The 21,467-nt window shown below is 37.7% G+C and overlaps 3 protein-coding genes across 3 annotated transcripts; 2 read left to right on the top strand and 1 right to left on the bottom strand.

Moving 5' to 3' along the window:
* Positions 1-169: 169 nt before the first annotated feature.
* Positions 170-5,496, bottom strand: LOC141908951 (carbonic anhydrase 6-like). Its single transcript, XM_074799257.1, has 8 exons — positions 5,367-5,496; positions 4,638-4,667; positions 3,838-3,996; positions 3,189-3,346; positions 2,676-2,768; positions 1,832-1,892; positions 868-1,028; positions 170-398 (listed from the first exon to the last, which is right to left on the bottom strand). Exons 1-8 carry the CDS (start codon positions 5,413-5,415, stop codon positions 273-275), a joined length of 837 nt encoding a protein of 278 aa, XP_074655358.1. The 5' UTR covers positions 5,416-5,496; the 3' UTR covers positions 170-272.
* Positions 5,497-6,409: 913 nt separating this feature from the next.
* Positions 6,410-17,379, top strand: LOC141909183 (glutamate receptor ionotropic, kainate 2-like). The gene is made up of 16 exons (XM_074799569.1): positions 6,410-6,506; positions 7,823-7,981; positions 8,753-9,019; positions 9,957-10,094; positions 11,019-11,143; positions 11,402-11,563; positions 12,871-12,975; positions 13,056-13,193; positions 13,417-13,632; positions 14,097-14,340; positions 14,861-15,055; positions 15,486-15,696; positions 16,007-16,137; positions 16,349-16,502; positions 16,988-17,174; positions 17,266-17,379. Exons 1-16 carry the CDS (start codon positions 6,434-6,436, stop codon positions 17,377-17,379), a joined length of 2,619 nt encoding a protein of 872 aa, XP_074655670.1. The 5' UTR covers positions 6,410-6,433.
* Positions 17,380-19,591: 2,212 nt separating this feature from the next.
* LOC141909182 (putative G-protein coupled receptor 139) lies at positions 19,592-20,617 on the top strand. Its single transcript, XM_074799568.1, has one exon. The coding sequence runs from the start codon at positions 19,592-19,594 to the stop codon at positions 20,615-20,617; it is 1,026 nt and encodes a 341-aa protein (XP_074655669.1).
* Positions 20,618-21,467: the final 850 nt, after the last annotated feature.

The raw sequence follows: 21,467 nt of genomic DNA, 5'->3' as shown, positions 1-21,467 counted from the left end.
GGGAAATTTGACGACGAGTATACAATCAAAATGCTCGTCATTATAAAAACTCAAATATTTCTGGTTCAAACAAATACAAAACAGTTGATCCTTGTTATCAAAACTTGCTCAAAAGAATTCACAAGATCGAAATAAATCATCTCAAAAACAACAGATTCATATTGCTGCCACATTCAATTTGTTATATTTCCAGTAAAACCTTCCAAAATTATTTCTCCAATGATAAATTATTTTTTTTTTCATTTTTACAGAAAACGTATTTTTTGATTGATTCATTTTTTTCGATCGTCTTCTTCACCGCCGCATGAGACTTTCAGATTGTGGTCGGGTGTCGGTTCGGTCGGTTTACGATGGTTTCCAACGGTTCCGATCAGTGGTAACGACCTCAATTGCTCCAACTGAATTTACAAAAGAAAAAAACAGATTAAAAAATATAATTGATTTGCATCAGCGATTTTGTCACTTAAGCCATATATCTTATTTCTGTAACCCTGCTTTGGGGGATATTTCACTCAACATTTCAGTACATACCTCAAATTGGTCTCAACGCGACCAGTGAAACCGTGCAGTCTGAATAAACCATCGTTTTTCACTCTTTTTTTATACCGCGTATTGAAGGGCTACCAAAAAGTCTTCTTTTACTATTATAAGCTTAATAAGAGGAAAATTACTTCATCCTGGCAATCCTGGTGTGAAGTGGATGATGGTGCATTCAGACTGCGCAATTTCACTGGTCTTATTCTGACTTATTTGAGGTATATATGTCCCTCCTAGATTTCAGCGAAATGTCCCCCAAAAACCAGTGTTACAGACAATAACATATAGACCATAGAATAGATTTTGTTATTATTGTATATTGCTCCATACCTGTGCTCTAGATATAGACACTGTATCTCTCAATACGGTCCAAGCGACCATCTCAGAACAGGGTGGAGTCGTTAAACTACCCTCGTATCTGTAATACCGGGCCAGATCAACACCATCCAATAGATCTTCAACTGTTATCCCATCCGTTACATTTACCTTACCTAAACAGAACAGACATCGGTGAAATATCATTCAGTTTTACGAAAAAATTGAACTAAGATTATTTGCTTAATCATTGTTAGTTGCTTCGTGTTTCAAATTCTCAAGGTTTAGTTTCAAAAACATATTGTTTCAGTCGATTTAAGATACCAAGACTGTGGAGCGATGAAGAAATTGAATGACGTGTTTTTGTCAAATTTGGACCTGGCTATTATGACTACAAAGATGGGTTTTTTTATAACGGCTTTAATCTTGGCTCTAGTGGTTCATCTACAACCCGTTTTATGCTGGGTTCAAGTTTGAGCCAGTTTGGCCCGGGCCACATTTGGCCCGATCAAAAACGTCGGACCAGACCCGAGCCAAATTTTAGCACGAGACAAATGAATGCGTTTGAATTGCAACTGGTACCGGAAGGGACCCACTTCGTGTGAAAATCCTGACGTCATCAATTCGACCAGATTGTACTTCACACGCGTGGAACAGATATTTGTTATTCAACTATTCCAGTTTTATTTATTCTGCCATTAAAGAGTTACATACGAATTGATGTAATTCAAATACATCCATACAGTTTATTTCCTAGATAGAACATGTACTATTTTACCTTGTCCTTGAAATAATTATTCATTCCTTATTTGTAATATAGATCAAATTTTTAAAACATGAATAATTCCTTGAATTTGATCATAGTAAATACTATTATTCGACAAGATAGTATTGTGGTAATAATGAAGTAATTAGATTGAACAAGATTAAATTTTGGGTTTTTTTTTAGATATACATGTAGTATTGAAATGTGCCCTACCGCTAGTAACGTTAAGATCTGCTAATCCGACATCAAAAAGTCGTCCAAAATCTTCATGATCCTTTAATGAACAACATCAAAGAATTGAATATTTATCGAAATTACTTCATCAAATATTATATATTTGCATATGAATTCAAGACCAGTCTAAAAACAATCTTAGTTCTTCGGCCAATCTATCAGCTTAAAACCAGTCTTAGGATTCAAAAGGGCCCGGTGTTGCATATGAATTCAAGACCAGTTTAAAACCAACCTTAGTTCTTCAGCCAATCTATCAACCAGTCTTAATATTGCGTAACAGGACCCAGGGTTCGCAGGGATTTCAAGATAATTTAATGCCGCGTGCGCGCCCATAAATAATAATTCATGAACTAATTTTATTGTTCAACTAAATGAATTCAATGATTTTCGAATTCGTTTTATCGAATTTCTTGCACCTTTATGTTGAAATAATGAAGCGAACGATCAATGATAATTCGGGGACTTCCCAGGACCGATCTTGACCCTGAATAGAGATCTCTTCGTCAGATTGTCGGCTAAGAGGAGAGAGAGACAATGTTAACCAAACTGCCATTACTACGCAGATGAAACTGCCCGGTCCAAAGCTAAGATATAAGACTAGTGTAAGCTTAGTCCTCGTATTTCTAAAGCCAATGGAATATGGATTAGGAATTAAGACCTATGGACTCTAAGTAACGACTGGTTCCAGAGTTTTGATAGATTTGAAAATCGTTTTTTTTGCCAGGATAAGATTTCAACAATTACTGAATATTGTGGTTGCAACTGATTCGCCACAAGGAAACAATTTATCAGTTACAGATCAACTAGTCCTAATAGGACTTACCGTTTCACTGTCCGCTTTGATAATAACTCCCAGAACTGCCAGTGTATCTCTGACCCCTTCGGTCGGCTTGTCTTGGTCAAATACAAAATGCATCTAGAATAATGATTATAGAATGCGCAAGTCTAAGAGATAAGATATACAGGGCCCGGCTTTATAGATGTTACCAATTTTAACCCTGGGGCTAACTCCTTTTCAGGGAGTTAGCCCCGGGTCAAAAGTAATACCAGTGTCTAAAACTGCCCAGAAGTTTTAAACTCTGATTTCTGTGAATGCTTTTAGACGGGTTAGAAAAATTCAAATTTGAAATTTGGAGCCTTGAAATATATTAGTGAAGGAACCACAATATCTTTGCTCAAGATTGTGAAAATTTTATAGACCGGCATTACCTTTAACCCGGGGGCTAACTTAATTGAAAATGAATTAAGGTAGCCCACGGGTTAAAGGTTATACCGGTCTGTAATACCGGCCCCTGATTATTAGAGAGAGAAGGGGGACGGGACTGGTTATACTTACCTCAGCATCTCCAAAATTCCCATCCAGTTTATGCTCAGATCCTTGGTGTTGGTCCTCTCCGCTCCAATGGAAATGGAATTGTTTCAAAACGTATTTTTTCTCGCCCACAAATATTTCAACAACTCGCATTTCGTCCCCTACAGTCGGCACGGCTTGGACTATAAAACAAAATAATATATACTTAACTTTTCACAGGAATCGAGAAACTTTCATTCACAGACTTAATTCTATAAATCGTTCGAAACTGGTCACAATTTCAGCGAAATTGTAATTAGTTACAAATGACGACTTTGTCATTCTCAATGACTTCAACGATTCAATAACATTTTGTTAAGTTACTAAATTATGACTTAGTCGTTCTCAATGACTTCAACGATTCAGGAAAATTATGATTAATATAATGACGGCCTTCTATTCTCCTCAATAACTTCAACGATTCAGTATTATTATAATTAGTTACGTTCTAATGATGACTTTGTCATTCCCGATGACTTCAACGATTCAGTAAAATTATGGTTGATTACTAATGACTTAAGTAGAATTATGATCAGTTACTCAATAACTTCAGCGATTCAGTAAAATCATGTATAGTTACTAATAACTTAATGACTTCGGTAAAACTATCATTTTGATTATCGCGGCGACTCACGCGAGTGTCCGGTGTTCATCATTGACACGAACAACTCTTCTTTCACTCCAACGAGGTTCACATTTTCCTCCAGCCTAGCGTCACACTGTTCCTCCTGAGCGCTCAGGACTATAGGCGACTGGCGCACCGTAGACTTACACGCTCCCATCAACCAGGGCTCTTTACGACAAGAAATAAAACAACCAGAAATAGAATTAGAAATTGGAATTATTTAATGATTTCAGCGTCCAGGGTCCGGTTTTACAAAAAAAGGTTCATCTCTCCAAACTAACCAGTTTATTCAAGCTAATGGTTAGCCACACTTCTAGTATGTATCAATGTTTTATTAAAGTGCCTTAGAGGAATAGTTAATTCAATAGGCACCAAATATTGTAAATAATGATAGTAATAACTCAAGTTTTTGTTTTCAATCGAGCAAAAATTAATTTAAACTATAAGCTCAAACAATATAAGCCCAGTCCCAAAGTTCGAGGTTTGAGATCACTTCCGCGACTGCGCAGCAACTGGGTTCAGTTTCATGAACAAGTCTAAATTTTTAGATTAGCTAGAACTAAGATTGTTCTTATACGTATCTAACACATGACCATACACATGGACTGGACCCTAGATGTTATGAATAGAAAAAGTGGATATCGAAATAGAAATAAGTCAGCAGCCAGTTCCAAAGTTCCTGGGTTATCTGCGAGCTAAAAATCAGTTCGTTTAAAATTGTTTAATTCAAAACTGTGTGAGCTGCAGCGCCAGATATGTAACGAATGTCAGTAGTTATACGGAATACTGCTAAGATCGCTATTACTTACTTCGGTCATATTTGAAATGAAGCCCGGCGCCTGAAAAGATATGAATTATGAGAATTATCAATTGTCTTTCCCTGGAATCAAATCACAAAAATCTTACTTAATATGAACCCATTTTATTCGTATCGAAAATATTCATCAACAAATTTGTGAGAATTCTGAAAATTTCACAGATTAAAAACATATTCCTTCTGTAAAAGGCAAGCAATATATGAACGATATACGCATTTTATCAATGTTAATTCAGATTGCTTAGAAATCACATTACTTAAGTCGACCCTTTCTTAACTAAAGAGTCCTGATATCCAATTAATAATCATTGATGAATAACTATGAGTCCCTGTGTTGTGACTTTATATAGAGAGAGAATCCCACATTGACGTAACAAGAGAGATGGAATCCGAAAATTTTTCTTTAAGCTAATAATCTATTGGTTCGACGCATTTCTGAAGATGACTACTAGAGTCGAAACGGCGAATCAATAGATTAATAGATTAGCTTTAATGAAACGTTCCGGATTTCATCTTTCTCCTTATATCAGTATGTGGGAATCTCTGTATTTCCAATTCAATTTACCAAGTGTAAGTCGTCATTTGGATACACAGTTGCGACACAATGATCACCATAACAACCATAACTAAACCACGAGTTCGACTATATTGTAGTATTTGTATATTAAATAAGTCTTTTTTTTCAATTCGGATGAGATAAAATTCATAATATTTGACTTACTGAGGACCCCGGAGACGCAAAAAATCACCAAACACAGAGACGAGAACATGTCTGATAACACCAGTTTACTGTCAGCCCGTGCAAGGATGACAACAAGTTTTTATACCTTTTAAAACAATCATCTTTTAGTTTACTATTCACGTCAGGTCTATAGAACGAGCCCGAAAACAAACTGAAAATACCCGCTGTTCAAATAGAAGCATTCGAATATCATTTACATCTCATTTCACCGGAATGCACACATTAAACATTTAAAACTAAATGATTTTTTAATGAGTTTTATTTTGAAACGCCTTCTTCGTAATAACCTACTAAAACTACATCTGAAATCAATCTTTTAACGATATCTTTGCAAGAGACCCTTTGAGAGTACTTTTCAAACGATGTGGTTATAATTGAGATTTACCGTGGTAAGATGTAAACACTCTTTCGGCATACTGACCCGCGTACCGGGTATTCAAAAACTGGTTGAAATATTAAACAAACAATCCGAGAATCGACCCATGTTGTTTTATAACTGCCGATCGGAAAATTACCCGGATCAATTTTATTAGACTTATTCGCGTGGCGAAAGCTAATGCCATCTTTTTAGATCGGTAAAAATTCATCCGATCAATCATTATGTTTTTCTAATACTGTCCCCAATTTAAACCGACCCCCGCCCCCTCACATCCAATGACAGGTCCACAAACATCCAAGCTGTCAGAATTGTAAATATTTTCAGACTATATTAGAATATTCTATTTCACGCAGTAAGTTTTTCATCTATCGTTGTTAAACGGTGCACGTTTATCAATAATCCACGTCACCAGTCGCCGCGACTCGATATGAATATAATATTTAAACGCATTCTGTAAAATATCCCGGCTACAGGTGGACATGAAATCGATATAGGGACAAACGGAACTGCATCCCTAGTTCCGCGGTTCTCGGTTTTCACTCGGTGGCTGCTGTATGATTCAGGTAATGCGCTCATAGCGTCACGGGTGTCACGGTGTGCAGGTGTCGCGTAACTGTGCTCAGTGTTCAGGTGTCACAGGAAAATCCCCGACACTCTCATTCTCACAATGTCACAGATTGTAGTCACTTTCTTGTGTTTGTTTGCGGCAGGATGTTCAGGGTTTAGTGATATTCACATCGGTAAGATTTATATATGTAGATGTTGTGGAATAGATATTTAATTACACAAAACTAGTTTCAAAGTATATTTTCAACAATTCGACAATTTACCAATGACCTAATCTGACACTAATGTATGACCTAATCTGACACCATGACCTAGAGATTTACTTTTCATTCAATCTGTGAACTTAAAGTTAACTATTTTATCAAGAGTTATCACATTTTACCGCGCGTAAAAATTGACGATCATTTCCTCACATGACAATAATGATATTCATAAAACCTGTCCGGACCGTCCACCGATTTCAAGACCTTCTGAATTCTGCTCGATCCAGTTCCGCACGTTTCGGTGGTCGAGTTAAAATGGGAACATTTCAAATTTTGTAACATATATGTCAGATCTTGACCGATAACTGTGGAACCTGTGTCTTTATCCAATCTTTGTCTAAAACCAAGAATGGGGGTGAGGGAGAGAGGAGATAAGAGAGGGAGGGGAGAGAGGGGGCCGATGTAGAGAAGGGAGATGGGCTTGAGTGCAGTAACCGGCGAGATAGATGGAATGACACGTTATCGTGGTGAAACCATGGTTACTGTACACTGCCATATTCAATTCCTGGCCGATAAAAAAAACACAACCAATCAACGCAAATCAATAAATTCCCCTCTAACGATTATAAGTAATGAATAATTTATCTTTTCAATAAGATAAACATGAAATTCGTGCAAAGAACAGCGACAAAAAATGGGCGACAGCCCTAGCGGCGGCAGATACGACAGCAGTAGCGGCTGTAGCAGCTGTTTACCAGGCACTGAATATCATACGCATAATATACTCAGCACAGCACTAACTACTTCGACTCAATTACAATCTGGAATTTTGGCATTTATCTTTTAATTAGATTCATTTCATGACTCTCATTCTTTTAAATCATTTTTGAGAGGATGTGCACTACGTCATCGATATTGGCGCTAGATTGGTTGCCGGTTAATTCAATTCAATTATCGATAAATCCAAAATATGGATCCTGTGAACCGTATACATGATTTGTATTACAAAATATATTGTCGACAGTATTGAGCAACAAATGTATTGTCGACAGTATTGAGCAACATATGTATTGTCGACAGTATTGAGCAACATATGTATTGTCGACAGTATTGTGCAACAAATGTATTGTCGACAGTATTGTGCAACAAATGTATTGTCGACAGTATTGAGCAACAAATATATTGTCGACAGTATTGAGCAACAAATATATTGTCGACAGTATTGAGCAACAAATGTGTTAATAAACTTTCAAGTCAGTTTTCATGTTTCTTTTTTTTCTACCTAGGCGTCATATTCGACGAATCGGAAACGGAAATCACTCGTTCTATCACCCGATTCGCCGTCGATCGGATCAATTCCGATCCTAAAATTTTACCTCGACATAGGTTGCAAATTATAACCAACACGACCCGAACTCGTTCACCGTTTCACAGTATTCAAACTGGTAAGCACGCCTCCATACCTCCCTCCCCCCAACTCCCCATCCCTTCTCAAACCTGCCCCTGAATATATCTGATTTGTTTCGGCACAAACCTATCGGGCGGTTTGAGAAGCCGCGAGCTAAATCTTAGATCTAAATCTTAGATAGCAATTTCGGTATATTCGGCAAATTTATCAAAGCTTAGTCAGACTGTTTAGATATAAATAAGCCTTTATACAAATAGCAACATTATGGAATTAAGAAAATGCTTATAATTGGTTCGAAAGATATTTCAGATAGGAAAATGTTAGTTAATTTCTATGTATTGTATTGTTTTTGCATTGTATATAATTGTTATTTGAAGTGAAAATAAATTCATATTCATATTCATATTCAATGATACACGCTCCTCATGAAATTCGAACATAATGGTGTACTTTTAGGTATCGTACTTGGAGCATTTCATTTGGAGACCAGTCTATATAGGCTCGTCTTAGTACTATAACCAATCTAACAACTAACTGAAAACCTAATCTTGACCACTCTTTGGACTTCAGTCACGATTTAGCAACCGATATGACTCTTGAACTAATATCAGTCAATTTTCAATGGCAACTTAGAACTCTCGTTATAGACTTGGGTCCTGATCTGTGGAGCTGGGCCCTGAAATTTCTGGTCAAGATTTAGTTATATGTACTCATGGATAGAATGAATATTCTCAGCATATTTATTTACACCATCAACTCTCGATTACTGAGTAAACACTATTTGACAACAATCCGTATTTACTTCCAGTTTGTGATTTCATCAATCAAGGCGTATCGGTAATTATCGGTCCAGCGACCTCTAGCGACGTGAAAGCGAGTCATCCGATGTGCGTCGGTCTGCACGTCCCTATGGTTACGCCGACGGCTTCCGACCCGAAATTGTCGGATAAAGACGCCTATAAGTATCTGTTGAGGATGAGCCCGTCTGATTCGATGCAGAGCAAGGCTTTAGTTGAGTTTATACAGTACTTCAGATACGATTCGATGGCGATTCTAACCGACGATTCCGACTATGGTAAGTCTTGCGAGTGGTTAGAGCGTTCGACTGTGAATAGTTAGGTTGCGAGGTTCTATTCACATTGGACTATGTATATAAATCCCCCCCCCCGCCTTAAAGAATCAATTTTGATAACATGAAATCCTTGGGCCAGTTGTCCAAATAGAAGTTGGTTAAAGATAACCGGTGGATGAATACCATATAATGCAATTTTAATCAACTATGCACTGGTTAACTTAAACCATTCATTGAGGAACTTTTGGTCCCTGAATAAACAATTCTATACTAACTTAGACAGAAATATCTGACTGTCAGAAAAGATTCTAGATATTATTGGTAAATTGATATACGGTGCAATCTCGATACAGCGAATTTCACGGAACCAGAAAATATGTTCGTTATATAACTGATTGTTCGTTATATCCAGTATGAAATCAATAAAATTCTATATTTGTTATAACCGATGAATCGTTGTATCCGACTTCGTTATAACGAGAGGTTCCGCAGTACTGTATGTTCAAACATTACACCAGAAATCGCTGGTTAGCTGATACTTTTACTAACAAAGATCTGTTTTTATCTTAAATAGGGATTGACTCTGTTATTTATTTGGTTGGTAATTTTCGTTTGACTTTTTTCTTTTTTTTATTGAGTGTCCCTTACAGATTCACCACACTTGTCGGGAGCGAAACAGAGGGTTTCATTTTGAAATCGGAAATCGAAGTACAGATATAGTTGTTCGATCGGCGGTCGAACCACCAAAGATCTCACCAAAGTAACCCCCAAAGTAAAAGCTCCTACGCCGAGGAAGCATCATTAAAACCTCTCCGATAATCAGGCCTCGAAATAGATATGAAATCAAGAATACTGTCTCATTATCACCAGCGGAAATATCGATATCGCGCGACTCCGATACGGCACACTCGGTGTTAATAGGAGTCTTTTTTTATTCGAGGTATTAATGGTTTGATGGAGTTTCAACAACGCGCCGCGAAACGTAATTGGAGAATATTGAGTTTCTCGAGATTTAAAGCCACCAGAAACGCATCGCGAGTCGACGCTCGAAAACAACTTCAAAATATCAAAGCAACGGGTAAAAATATCAATAAATCTCAATTCATGTAAATAGTAAATATATATATATATATATATATATATATATATATATATATATATATATATATATATATATATATATATATATATATATATATATATATATATATATATATATATATATATATATATATATATATATATATATATATATATATATATATTTACTATCGTTATTTTGATGCGATATTCTTCATATCTACATAAACTCTTTTCGATAATTTCAGATCGAATCTCACTTTCCGATTCCTCAATTTATCAATATTCTAAAATTTCTAGCAATTTGTATAAGACGGGTTTCTACGCTTCCGAAACCAGTTCCACAGTAACGATCGATGAAAATGTCGATCCTGTAAATCAATCATCAATCTACGATACAAAGAAAATCCTGCGATATTAACGAAGACAAAATCCCAACATGTTACCATAAGCTTGTAGGAATCAGAAGAGAGGCGATGCATCGATTAGTCTCTTTATTCTAGATTCTATATATATTTCATATTTCCGTTGTTACTCAGTATTCCCGACTATCAGAATATAGGTAAAACGTCGAATAAACAAACTATCAGCTCCAGGAAACATTTTCGGACTTTATTTTTTCGTTGTTGTGTAAGATTCTCTTTACGTCATCGACACAACGCGGATAATGGCTCAGTCGCCTTGTTTTAAATTGACGGTGTTGATATTCGAAAATTACAAATTTCAAGAAATGATTAAAATTAATCAAATTAGAATATAACTTTTGGTCGTTGAGAAATCTGTCAAAAAATATTCATTCAAAATTAAGTCACAATGAAAAAAACCAAGATTTTGATTCGTTTTTTTTTTCATTTAGAACTCCGTCACCTGCTAACTCCTTATTTGAAATAATCCCGAATGAATTTACGTTATTTTGAAACAGGAGCTCGAGTTATTGTGTTGAACTGTTTAGACGCTCATGGAGTTCACGTACTTAAACAGGCTCATAACGAAGGCATGGTTCAGAGCGGATGGATGTGGGTGGTCACTGACGCCATTACAACCACGGTCAGTCTTCATTTCTTCAACTAAATTTCTGGAAAAAAAAGATAACAGATAATTCCTGACGGACACTGTATGTCGTATGTCTTCAAGTGATTCTGTTTTCTTTTTATAAATCAAGAACTTTTTGAATTGGTATCTTGAAATGTGTTATTAGAATTCAACGCATTCATCGAATTTCTTAATGAATAGAAAAATTCCACATGAGATATCACTTTTGATCATTATGTCATTTGATATTTGAGATATTATTCGATATTTTAGAACGAGTTTATGAAAGCGATGTTGACGACGGACAGATATCTGAAAGGTATTCTGGGAACTCGACCTGTTGCTAGGAACGGTCAGTTGTATGATAATTTCCTGAACGCTTGGCAGACGGCTGATCCGACGATCTACCCAGGGGCAGGACTCAACTCTACACCAGTACGTCAACCTCGATATATCAATATCAATTATCATTCGCTTTTGATAGATAATTGTATCGGATATCATTTCGTTGAATGATTTCATGAATTATTTGCATTAGCTAAATTTCCCACAAAGACCGATTAATTATTTTATATATTTACCCGCACGGTCAGAGGACAGATACTAATGTAACCCATTAATTCGTACCCGTAATGAACGTATTCCTAGATTATTTCCATGGTTACTAAAAGTATTATGACGAGGAATCTAACGACGTAATGTCGTACTATAACCGTTTAATGGGTTGGTGTTAGTGTTGATATGAATTTGCCGATTATAATAAGAGTAATTCATATCTGTTTCGTCATCCAAATTAAGTTTCGTAGATTTCACGACATTTATGTAGGACACAATGACGTCACCAGTCTATAGAAGATTATTTGATTTTCGTAGGAGATGATCAACTTCCCTGCGACGTCAAATGATAAGCAACTGATAATCCATGAGTTACCAGTACGTTATAGCTTTCAACGTATGTAACCAACCCCCTGCTCCCTACCCCCTAACCTACATAGCATTAGTAAAACCTCCCTACCTTAATGCCTGTATGGTAGTTCATATAGTTCTTCCGCTTCCCCCACTCTGACTCGTCCGATATAGATCATTCATCCGATTTTACGTTTAATTTTTCCCATGTTCTTTTCTGTTCTTGTTTCTGTTCCTTTTTTGCCGAAGTTTCCGGTTCAACATCTAGATTAAACTAAGTCGCAGGAAAAATCAAATCAAAACTAATTTCTAACGTCATTCTTCAATTTGTCTCGTATATATATTCAAATTGTTTTTTTATGACTTAAGAACATTTATCAGCTTTTTCAGATTATATCTAAAGTTAAAATACTTTCAAATTTCAAAACATCAAATCTTTTATGCTAATCATTTATATGTATATGGTGAATATTGTCTTTCTATCACAGAGTTTTCCGTTAGCCTACTACGATTCTGTGCAAGTCGTGGCGAACGCTTTCCACAAGTTACTGGAAATAGACAACATATCATACTCAGAAACATCATTGAATTGTAAATTGATGCCTGCTCAGCCCTGGTCTGATGGTCCGACCATTATGAAATATCTGAAATCAGCAAGTATTCCTTCCACAGGACTGGCAACGTGCCAAAGTGGATTAGTCATTTGCATATTCGAACCTGATCGGTTTCTATTGGTTACATTTGATGATCGACCTTGGAACTTGGTCAAACTGAACCAACAAGACAAATTCTCATTGAATTGAGAAATTTCGAAGATTCTTTTTTTATATATTTAGGTGAATACCGAAGGAGTTATGAAACGGTTACATTTTCATTCCGATGGTTCTCCGCTAGAGGTCGCTTACGATTATGTTATCCTCGATGACCAGGGCTGGACCCCGGTACGGACCACGTGAAGGAATTTGAAAATTCTTATTCAGTAGATTTTGAGATATTGAAATTCTTTAAATCTTATTTTCAGTTCGGATTGTGGGGGTCACCTGACCGGTTCAATTTGAATATCACTGCCAGGGCAACGCTAGGCAACACACAGTTAGGTGATGTAAGAGATCACGTGGGTGACCTCGTCAATAAATCGCTACGAGTAGCGACTATACTGGTAACTAGAGAAATAAAAACCTGAATTCAAGATAGCCGCAAAGCAGCGATAGTGGGTGTTTCTGCATAGCTGCACCGTTCTTATTCTAACTTAAAGGGAAGTAAATAGAAAGAAGTTCGGGATTCGAACCTGATATGATAACTGGTACCACTGAATCCTCATTCAACTAAAATGGACGAATCCCAAAAATAAGAATTGAATGAACCAATTTTCTATATTTTAGGAGGCTCCGTTTGTAATGCTGAAACCGCCGCCAAGAAACGGCTCTAGTGAACGCGCTTGTAGCGGTAACAACTGTTACTACGGACTGGTTATAGACTTATTGAACCGCTTGGCGAAAGACTTGAAGTTCACCTATACGCTATATCTAGTACCGGACGGGCTGTACGGTATAAAAAGTGGAGTCAGTGAGGAATGGTCGGGTGTGATTGGTGAACTCGTCAGAGATAAGAGAGGAAATACCGTTAGTTTAAAAATAACAACTAATCACGAGTAACTATGCAGATTTATGCAAATCTATACTCCGTTACAAATCAATCGTTAATAAGAAAAATTTGTATTTATCGGAATAATGCAGATATCAGCCAATCACAAATGACTATGCGATGCAGATTATGCAAATAGTTATGGCCTGTAATTTAATCTTTTAATTTTCTTGAGAAAGGTGAAAAAAACCTGGGGAATTGCTATTCTAGATTTGCTTATGTCGGGTTGCAAAGTACACGGAGAATTATTTGATATGAAAACCAATTCATCAAAAAATCCTTAGAAAGAAAACTAGAAACATAACTGCAAATTTTCCTGTAAATTTATGCAAACAATGAAAAGAAAAGGTGAGAAAAAGTTTAGAAAGTAACTTTCTGAAAGCTGTTGATTGATATTTGTGTGATTGGTTTTTTGCAGAGAGCGGATTTAGGAGTCGGTGCTATTACGATCAGTTACGATCGTCAGAATATCGTATCATTTACGACTCCGTTTTTAGATCTGGAACTCAGTATCGCGATCGGTTTACCTAATACCGGGTTTAATCCGTACTCATTCCTGGATCCGTTAACGACTGAACTGTGGTTGTACGTGTTGACTACGGGAATTATTGTGTCGCTGGTCGTGGCTACATCGGAAACGTTGAGTCCATTCGGGCATCACGGTACGGAGGGTGAGGTATCACGGGTCCCGTTTGGTCTAGTTGTTCAAAAGTTGACCGACGATAGCGCGTGTAAGAACTTTAACCACGAGTTTTCGAAGGCAGTTATTAATTCAAAAAAATTGGTAAATTCTCCACCAAAAAAATCCTCGAGCGCAAACCTAGGTCCTACATAGCACTAACCCGCTCCACCTATCTGGGGACTCGAACCTGCTTCCCCCAGCGTACCGGCCAAGCATGCTGACAACTAGACCATAGACCAGTCGTGAATGACAAAGTTTGTAAGTTAGTCTGGTCGGTGTAGTGACCATTCGGCTGTCGTGACCAATCAGATGTGGTGAATATTCAAGAACATTCATTATTCATTCTTTGATAACAATAGTCTCTAAATCAATTTCGGATCAGGAACCACTGATTCCAAATTCAATGCAATACTGATAGTGCTTAAACCCATTATATAAAACAATTCCCACCAATCGCGGGATTTGATACATTATCAGCAGGATATATAATCGTGTTCCAGGTCGTAAAGTACAACTGGGATTTTTCGACCCTGACGATGACGTCATGGATACTAACGAGGATGGCGAGGTCGACGAATGGGAGATATTTCACTGGAACAAAGAGAAACATGTTCACAGTTTGTTCAATAGTTTTTTCTGGACGGCTGGTTGTTATTTACAACAAGGCGTTAACCCGCACCCAGACTCGTGGTCAGGTGAGTGTCTCGCGCTGGTACTCGTCGTGGTCTGATATATATATATATATATATATATATATATATATATATATATATATATATATATATATATATATATATATATATATATATATATATATATATATATATATATATATATATATATATACATATATTGATATCCAAACTAAGTGTTCGTGAATTTGACCCCCAAGTGGTCGTTACAGTTTTTAAACATATGAAACAATAGGCTACATGAAGCTTCCTCGGATAAGCTACGTGCAGCTATCTCAGAGAGGCTACGTGAAGCTTCCTCAGATAAGCTACGTGAAGCTTCCTCAGATAGGCTACGTGAAGCTACCTCAAGTAGGCTATCTGAAGCTACCTCAGGCCGAGTAGCTGCACCTGTCTGGTGATTTATGATTACAGTGATTATCATATTTCACAGGTCGGGTAGCTGCATCTGCCTGGTGGTTCGGTACACTGATTATAACAGCTACTTATACGGCTAATTTAGCCGCATTTCTCACGATAAAATCTTCACCGGAAACGATTCACTCAATCGATGATCTAATGAGACGAACTGATATCAAATACAGCACTGTCAACGATTCACAACCTCATCTATTCTTCGACACGGCAGAAAGATATCCGTACAGGTAAAGGCTACACTCCAGGGTCGTCGGAACAGGGGAACGTCGGAACCACCCTTCAGAAATAAGCCTCGCCACTGAAAAATTCCTTCCGACGGCTCTGCGCTCCCGCCACCAGTTCCACATGACAACCTATTTTTACACATACTTTTTAGTGTTATATTCTAGAAAATATCGCTATTTTGAAATAAAGTCTATTGTCATAATTATTACGTACGAAATTTAGAATACAAACAGATAGAATACAGACAATGTTTGTGGTTTTAAAGCAGTTTATCTTTTCATTCGATATATATATATATATTTCCTCCGTCAGACAAATAGGAGACAACATGCGCAAGGAGGGATTATACTTTTCAAACACGGCAGAAGCGATTGCTTACACGGACCAACAAAACGGCAGCTTCGCGTTCTTGTACGATCTACCAGTTCTCAATTATTGGAAAGGTAAATAAAATACACTTTGAAAGGGTCGAAATTTGATGAAGCTACTCTTTGCACTGGACGTGAAAACTCGTAATATCTTTCGTAGTGTCTAAAATCAGTTAACCCGGAACGAAGTACAATCTGTCCATTTATTGAAATTATAATGATTTTGATATTAGAAAAAAATACTCATTTTTAAGTCAGTATTATTCATTGTTTCTCGTTGTTAAAGGTCAGAGATGTCGTCTGCAGGTTGTAGAGAATGGTTTTGCTGGAGTCGGTTATGGATTCCCGCTTCCAAAAGGTTCCATTTACGCCGAGGAATTATCAATTAAAATTCTACAATATCGTGAATCGGGATTCATAGATATTTTGGATAATAAATGGTGAGTTAAGAACCTGAGATGAGATTCTGAGTTGGGGTAGGGCAAAATATTCCGTGGAAATATTTAGAAATGTTGTAGCTTTCGTAATACCATGATTGCTTCAATATGGTAGTCGTAACTTATGGTCCCAGCTCCATAGTGTTGCGAGTCATGATCTCACTCAGTGTGCGGGGGGCACAGCTATTTCCGACGATTAGTTTGACTCAAAGTGAGTGCAAAGTAGTTTATTATCTTATATTTTGAAAAGTGGCGTCATACTTCAAACGACGATATTGTGGAATTTAATCTCCTCATTACCAGGGCCCAGTTTCAGGAAAATGTTAAGCCTAAAACGGTTAAGTTTGAATTGTTGTCCGCATTGAAAACATGAAGTAACCAATGGCAATTACACCAAAAATTTGAGTTTAACTTTCGTGAAACTGCCCAGGGATAATCTAAGCTTATGGCGTCGCTTAAACTTAGGAGTTTGTTTTTTGTTTTATAAGGCTTTATCAAACAGCAAATTGTTCGAAAACTGCGACGAAGCCCGGAGTTAGCGAGACCCAAGAGGTTCAAATGGACGCTTTATGGGGCATATTTTGGATAATCTATATCGGCACAGGGGTTGGGTTAGTGGTGCTCATGTTAGAATGGGTAACCGCAAGTTTCAAACCAAACTCACAAAACATCCTGGTAAGCTTATGCAATGTCATGATTTACAGGATTCAAAATGTCTTCAAGATTGAGCAGCCAAAAATGACTACTTAATTTTTTAAAATCCCAGGTGAATTTGAAAACTTCGATCGTCAGAAAGTTGCGAACTCTTCGATACGACTTGCCCAGAAACTGGTTCTACTGTAGATGCGGTCCAGACCCGAGACCGGCTCATCAACAATAACTATCGACAATGTATCATATCTGTTATATTCCAGTATCTATGGTGGCTGATAAGGGCCATAGCGTAAAATTCCTGGTATGTAAATGAGGGCCAGAACGCCAGAACGCCAAAACGAAAAAAAAACGTCCAATTTTCTCTGTAAGTTCGTTTTGGTGCGCCAAAACAAAGAAAATTCTGTTTTGGCGCCCCCGCCAAAACAACGAAAAACGTCGAAATTTCTCTGAAAGTTCGTTTTGGCGCGCCAAAACAAAGAAAATTCCGTTTTGGCGCCCCCACCAAAACAACGAAAAACGTCGAAATTTCTCTAAAACTTCGTTTTGGCGCGAAACGGAGAATATTCCGTATGAAAAATTCCAAATTGAAAAATAATTTTACTGTGGTTGAATGCTTGTTTTGGCGGGGGCGCCAAAACGGAAATAACCGCGCCAAAACGAACTTTTAGAGAAATTTCGACGTTTTTCGTTGTTTTGGCGGGGGCGCCAAAATGAATTTTCTTTGTTTGGGCGCGCCAAAACGAACTTTCAGAGAAAATTGGACGTTTTTTTCGTTTTGGCGATCTGGCGTTCTGGCGCCCTCATTTACATACCAGGAATTTTACGCTATGGCCCTTATCAGCCACCATAAGTATCAGTATTATTACGTGTGTTTTCGATATTTGTAAATAAAATCATATCACAGTGATAAATGCGGTATTTGGAGGATTAGTCTTTTAAGCAACTGTGGCAGTCGAAGGGTCTTTATATATTGGTAGCAAATGAAGATGGATTCTGCACGGTTTGTCAAGATATTGCATATTTTTCTGTAATCAGAGAAACCAAGAACAAATTGGAAACGTATTTTAAAGAAGATATTTAACAAGATAATGAACTATCCCACAATTTCGGTGATATTTCAAAGTTAATTTATCTGACAATGTCGAGATTTAGCTGAATCCAATCTCCACAGTAACATTCATGTAACAGTTAGTACCAAACCAAAAGGTTCCAAAATAAACATTAATGAACTGAACTTGAGTTTTATTGACAAAGACATTGAAATCGCGAGTAGTTTTAAATCTTTAGGCTTAACGATTGACAAGCACCTAAACTGGAATGACCACAAAATATCGAAGTTATTCCATCATTGATAATATTTCAAAGTTTATTCAAACCGACATTTTCGAGATTTATCTTAGTACTATCTTCATTACTGTTTCTTCCTCTAACGACGAAGTTTAGATCTCAAATCTGTCTTTTTCCTAAGATATCGTCGAATGTGGGATAACTTCATTATTTTCCTACGATGAGCATGCGACAGTTTTAAAACCGCCATATCGCAATAGAAACCCGAGAGAGGATATGAATATATATTTCTATATGGACTCGTTTGTGCGCCCAGTAATGTTAAGTTACCTCGCGCGAAAAAGAGCTATTTCATATCGATTCTAGAATCGATAATCATAGACGCGATCTCGGTATTTTACTCGTCGTGAATCATTTTTACAACTAACTGCGCGTTTTCGATCAATGATAATCTTCAAGCAGCGGTTTATAAACTATAACTATAATTAACCCGCGAGTCGTTCTCGTGTTGTGTAGACGGATTGATGATCGTCCATCGATTGAGTTGTGAGCAACACTGTTTTCGAAAGTTTATGATTTTCAATGATCGAAATCGTTCAAACGACATTCGAGTTTTCGATTAAACCGCGCTTTTCTTTGAGCGTCTACGGTTCGAACGTTAAAGAAGCCTGAATAATAAACATTGTTTCTGCGTTGTTCGTGTTATGTGAAAATGAGAATGGGATAAACGGATGTCGTAGGTGTTTAAACTGAGAGAATGAATAGAATGCAGTGCGCAGACGATGACTGGTCCTGTTCGTGTTTAATGTGTGTAAAACGTAACTGATGTTGTCACGTGTGTGCGATTGCAGGAGCGGGTTCTGAGTTACAGGAGCGGGTACTGAGTTCCAGGAGCTGGAACTAAAAGTAGTAGCGGTTACTGAGTTCCAGGAGCGGGTAACTGAGTTACAGGAGCGGGTACTGAGTTCCAGGAGCGGGTAGTTAATTCCAGGCGCGAGTACTGAGTTCCAGGGGCTGTAACTAAGTAGGAGCGGGTTACTGAGTTCCAGATGCTGGAACTAAAAGTAGGAGCGGGTACTGAGTTCCAGGCGCGAGTACTGAGTTCCAGAAGCTGTAACTAAGTAGGAGCGGGTTACTGAGTGAGTTCCAGGATGCCTGAATTCGTAAACGGAACCCGTGAAGAGGCGTGCGCTTGGCGATACGGGGAATGGTCCGGTAGATTCTACATCAATATATTCGCTCTGACTCCTATACTAATCGCGGGATGGATCATGAATTCGTTGATAATCGCTATTTTTACCCACTTGAAGTCGACCCACCCGTCCATACATTTGCTAAAATGCCTCGCGTTTGCCGACATCAGTCTCCTGTTCAGCCACTTTATCGCGGACACGCTCAGATATCTCATATTCTATATCAATTACGGAAATCAAGTTTTCATACCGCCGTTTTTCGTGTACCCCCGAATGTACGCTTATGGTGCTCGCGTTTTGCGGTTTGGGTTTATGTACGAGCGTAATTGGTTAACCGTTCTCATCCAGTTGGAGCGACTGCTGACCATTTTATACCCTTTAAAAGCGAGTCGATGGTGGACGAAAACACGCATGAATCGAATCATCGCGACAGCGACGCTACTGTTCTTCGCTTGGTCTCTTTACTTCCCGCTGACCGTTAGAATAGTCGATTACAACGACCCGTGCCACGGGCCGCAGTATCGTATCGTATCCAGATACCCGGATGTTTATTTCTTATGTAACAAATTGTTAGACCCTGTTTTAAGGTTGATCGTTCCGAGCGCCATCATCCTTGTTGTAAATACGGCGTTAATCTTTGCGTTGTACGTGAAATTTCGACAACGTAAACAGCTAGGGGGCAGCACCGGAGGGCATCAGTCGCTGAAGGCCGACTCCCGCGCTACGCGGATGGTTATATCGATGAGTATCACGTTCTTGTTGTTAGAAATGCCCGAAACGTTTTCGAAAGTACGTTCGTACGCTCTGCCCAACGCGAAAATCTGGGAGTTGGCTATGGATATCGCCTACATAACCAGCGATTTAGATTCTTGCGTTAATTTCATTCTCTACTGTACCGTGAATAAACAGTTTTATCAGACGTTGAAGAAACTCACTTGTAGAATAACGGCTGATGGAAGGAACAGCAAATCGATACAACCTTGATACAACTCATAATAGTAGAATAGCCGTGGGGAGAGAAGTGCCACTATAAAGTGCAGATTCGTAGCCGTGTTGAACCGGGTTTAGAATAGATAACGAGACGAGTAGTACTATTATAGAGGTTAACTAGTTTATTTGACGCACGAGCTTTCGCTAATTCATAGTAGCTTCATCAGGTGAATGAGTATCAATGGCAAAACAACAGTATTTATAGGCAGACTGACACTGACTGATTAGAGAGAACTGAGTGAGCAGGGTTATTGCAAATAAATTAATGAGTGACACGATAATTAATTACGATTAATCAACTGTAACTAATCTCGTTAACACTATGTCGAGCCTATACTTAAACTTACAAATCTATTTATCAAAAATCAGAAGATATCTTGGACTCTCTGTAGAGACAGTTGTCAGGCTTTTTGATGAAACTCATATTCAAATGGATAATTTCAGGCCCGTGGGGTTCGCGGATAGCGATCAAATTCCACCCAAAGTTTTCAATAAGTGCCCTTCAAAGTCAGTTTTGGGTCAAGACCTTTAGAAATTCAGATACAATTTTCATGGTTTTTAGGAAAATGAAAAATAATCCATTCTTAAATGATTTAGTCAGGTATACGGGGAACTTCATATTTCAGATCTGTCTTTCGTCGATTAGAAAGTGCCCTTTTCATGATGAAATAATGCCCTTTTTCATGAAATAGAAACGCCCCCCGTAAAAGCTCGGCACGGGCCTGAATTTGCTATTAAGGGAAATAGAAAATCGAATTTCGGACTCTGCACACCCAAAATTAAGCGAAATATCCCAAAAAGATAAGAATAAATAGACTTATAGATTTAAAATTGAACAACCAAA

Source organism: Tubulanus polymorphus, chromosome 7 (genome assembly GCF_964204645.1).
Source record: "Tubulanus polymorphus chromosome 7, tnTubPoly1.2, whole genome shotgun sequence".
Classification (NCBI taxonomy): Eukaryota; Metazoa; Nemertea; class Palaeonemertea; order Tubulaniformes; family Tubulanidae; genus Tubulanus; species Tubulanus polymorphus.
This window is presented reverse-complemented; position numbering and strand designations above follow the sequence as displayed.

Coding starts and splice junctions, on each gene's coding strand:
- LOC141908951 (XM_074799257.1), bottom strand. CDS start 5,415: ATGTTCTCGTCTCTGTGTTTGGTGATTTTTTGCGTCTCCGGGGTCCTC. Junction 4,668..5,366: donor TTGCGTCTCCGGGGTCCTCA/GTAAGTCAAATA, acceptor ATATCTTTTCAG/GCGCCGGGCTTCATTTCAAA. Junction 2,769..3,188: donor GGAATTTTGGAGATGCTGAG/GTAAGTATAACC, acceptor TCATTATTCTAG/ATGCATTTTGTATTTGACCA.
- LOC141909183 (XM_074799569.1), top strand. CDS start 6,434: ATGTCACAGATTGTAGTCACTTTCTTGTGTTTGTTTGCGGCAGGATGT. Junction 10,095..11,018: donor TCAAAATATCAAAGCAACGG/GTAAAAATATCA, acceptor ATTTTGAAACAG/GAGCTCGAGTTATTGTGTTG. Junction 13,194..13,416: donor TACGAGTAGCGACTATACTG/GTAACTAGAGAA, acceptor TCTATATTTTAG/GAGGCTCCGTTTGTAATGCT.
- LOC141909182 (XM_074799568.1), top strand. CDS start 19,592: ATGCCTGAATTCGTAAACGGAACCCGTGAAGAGGCGTGCGCTTGGCGA.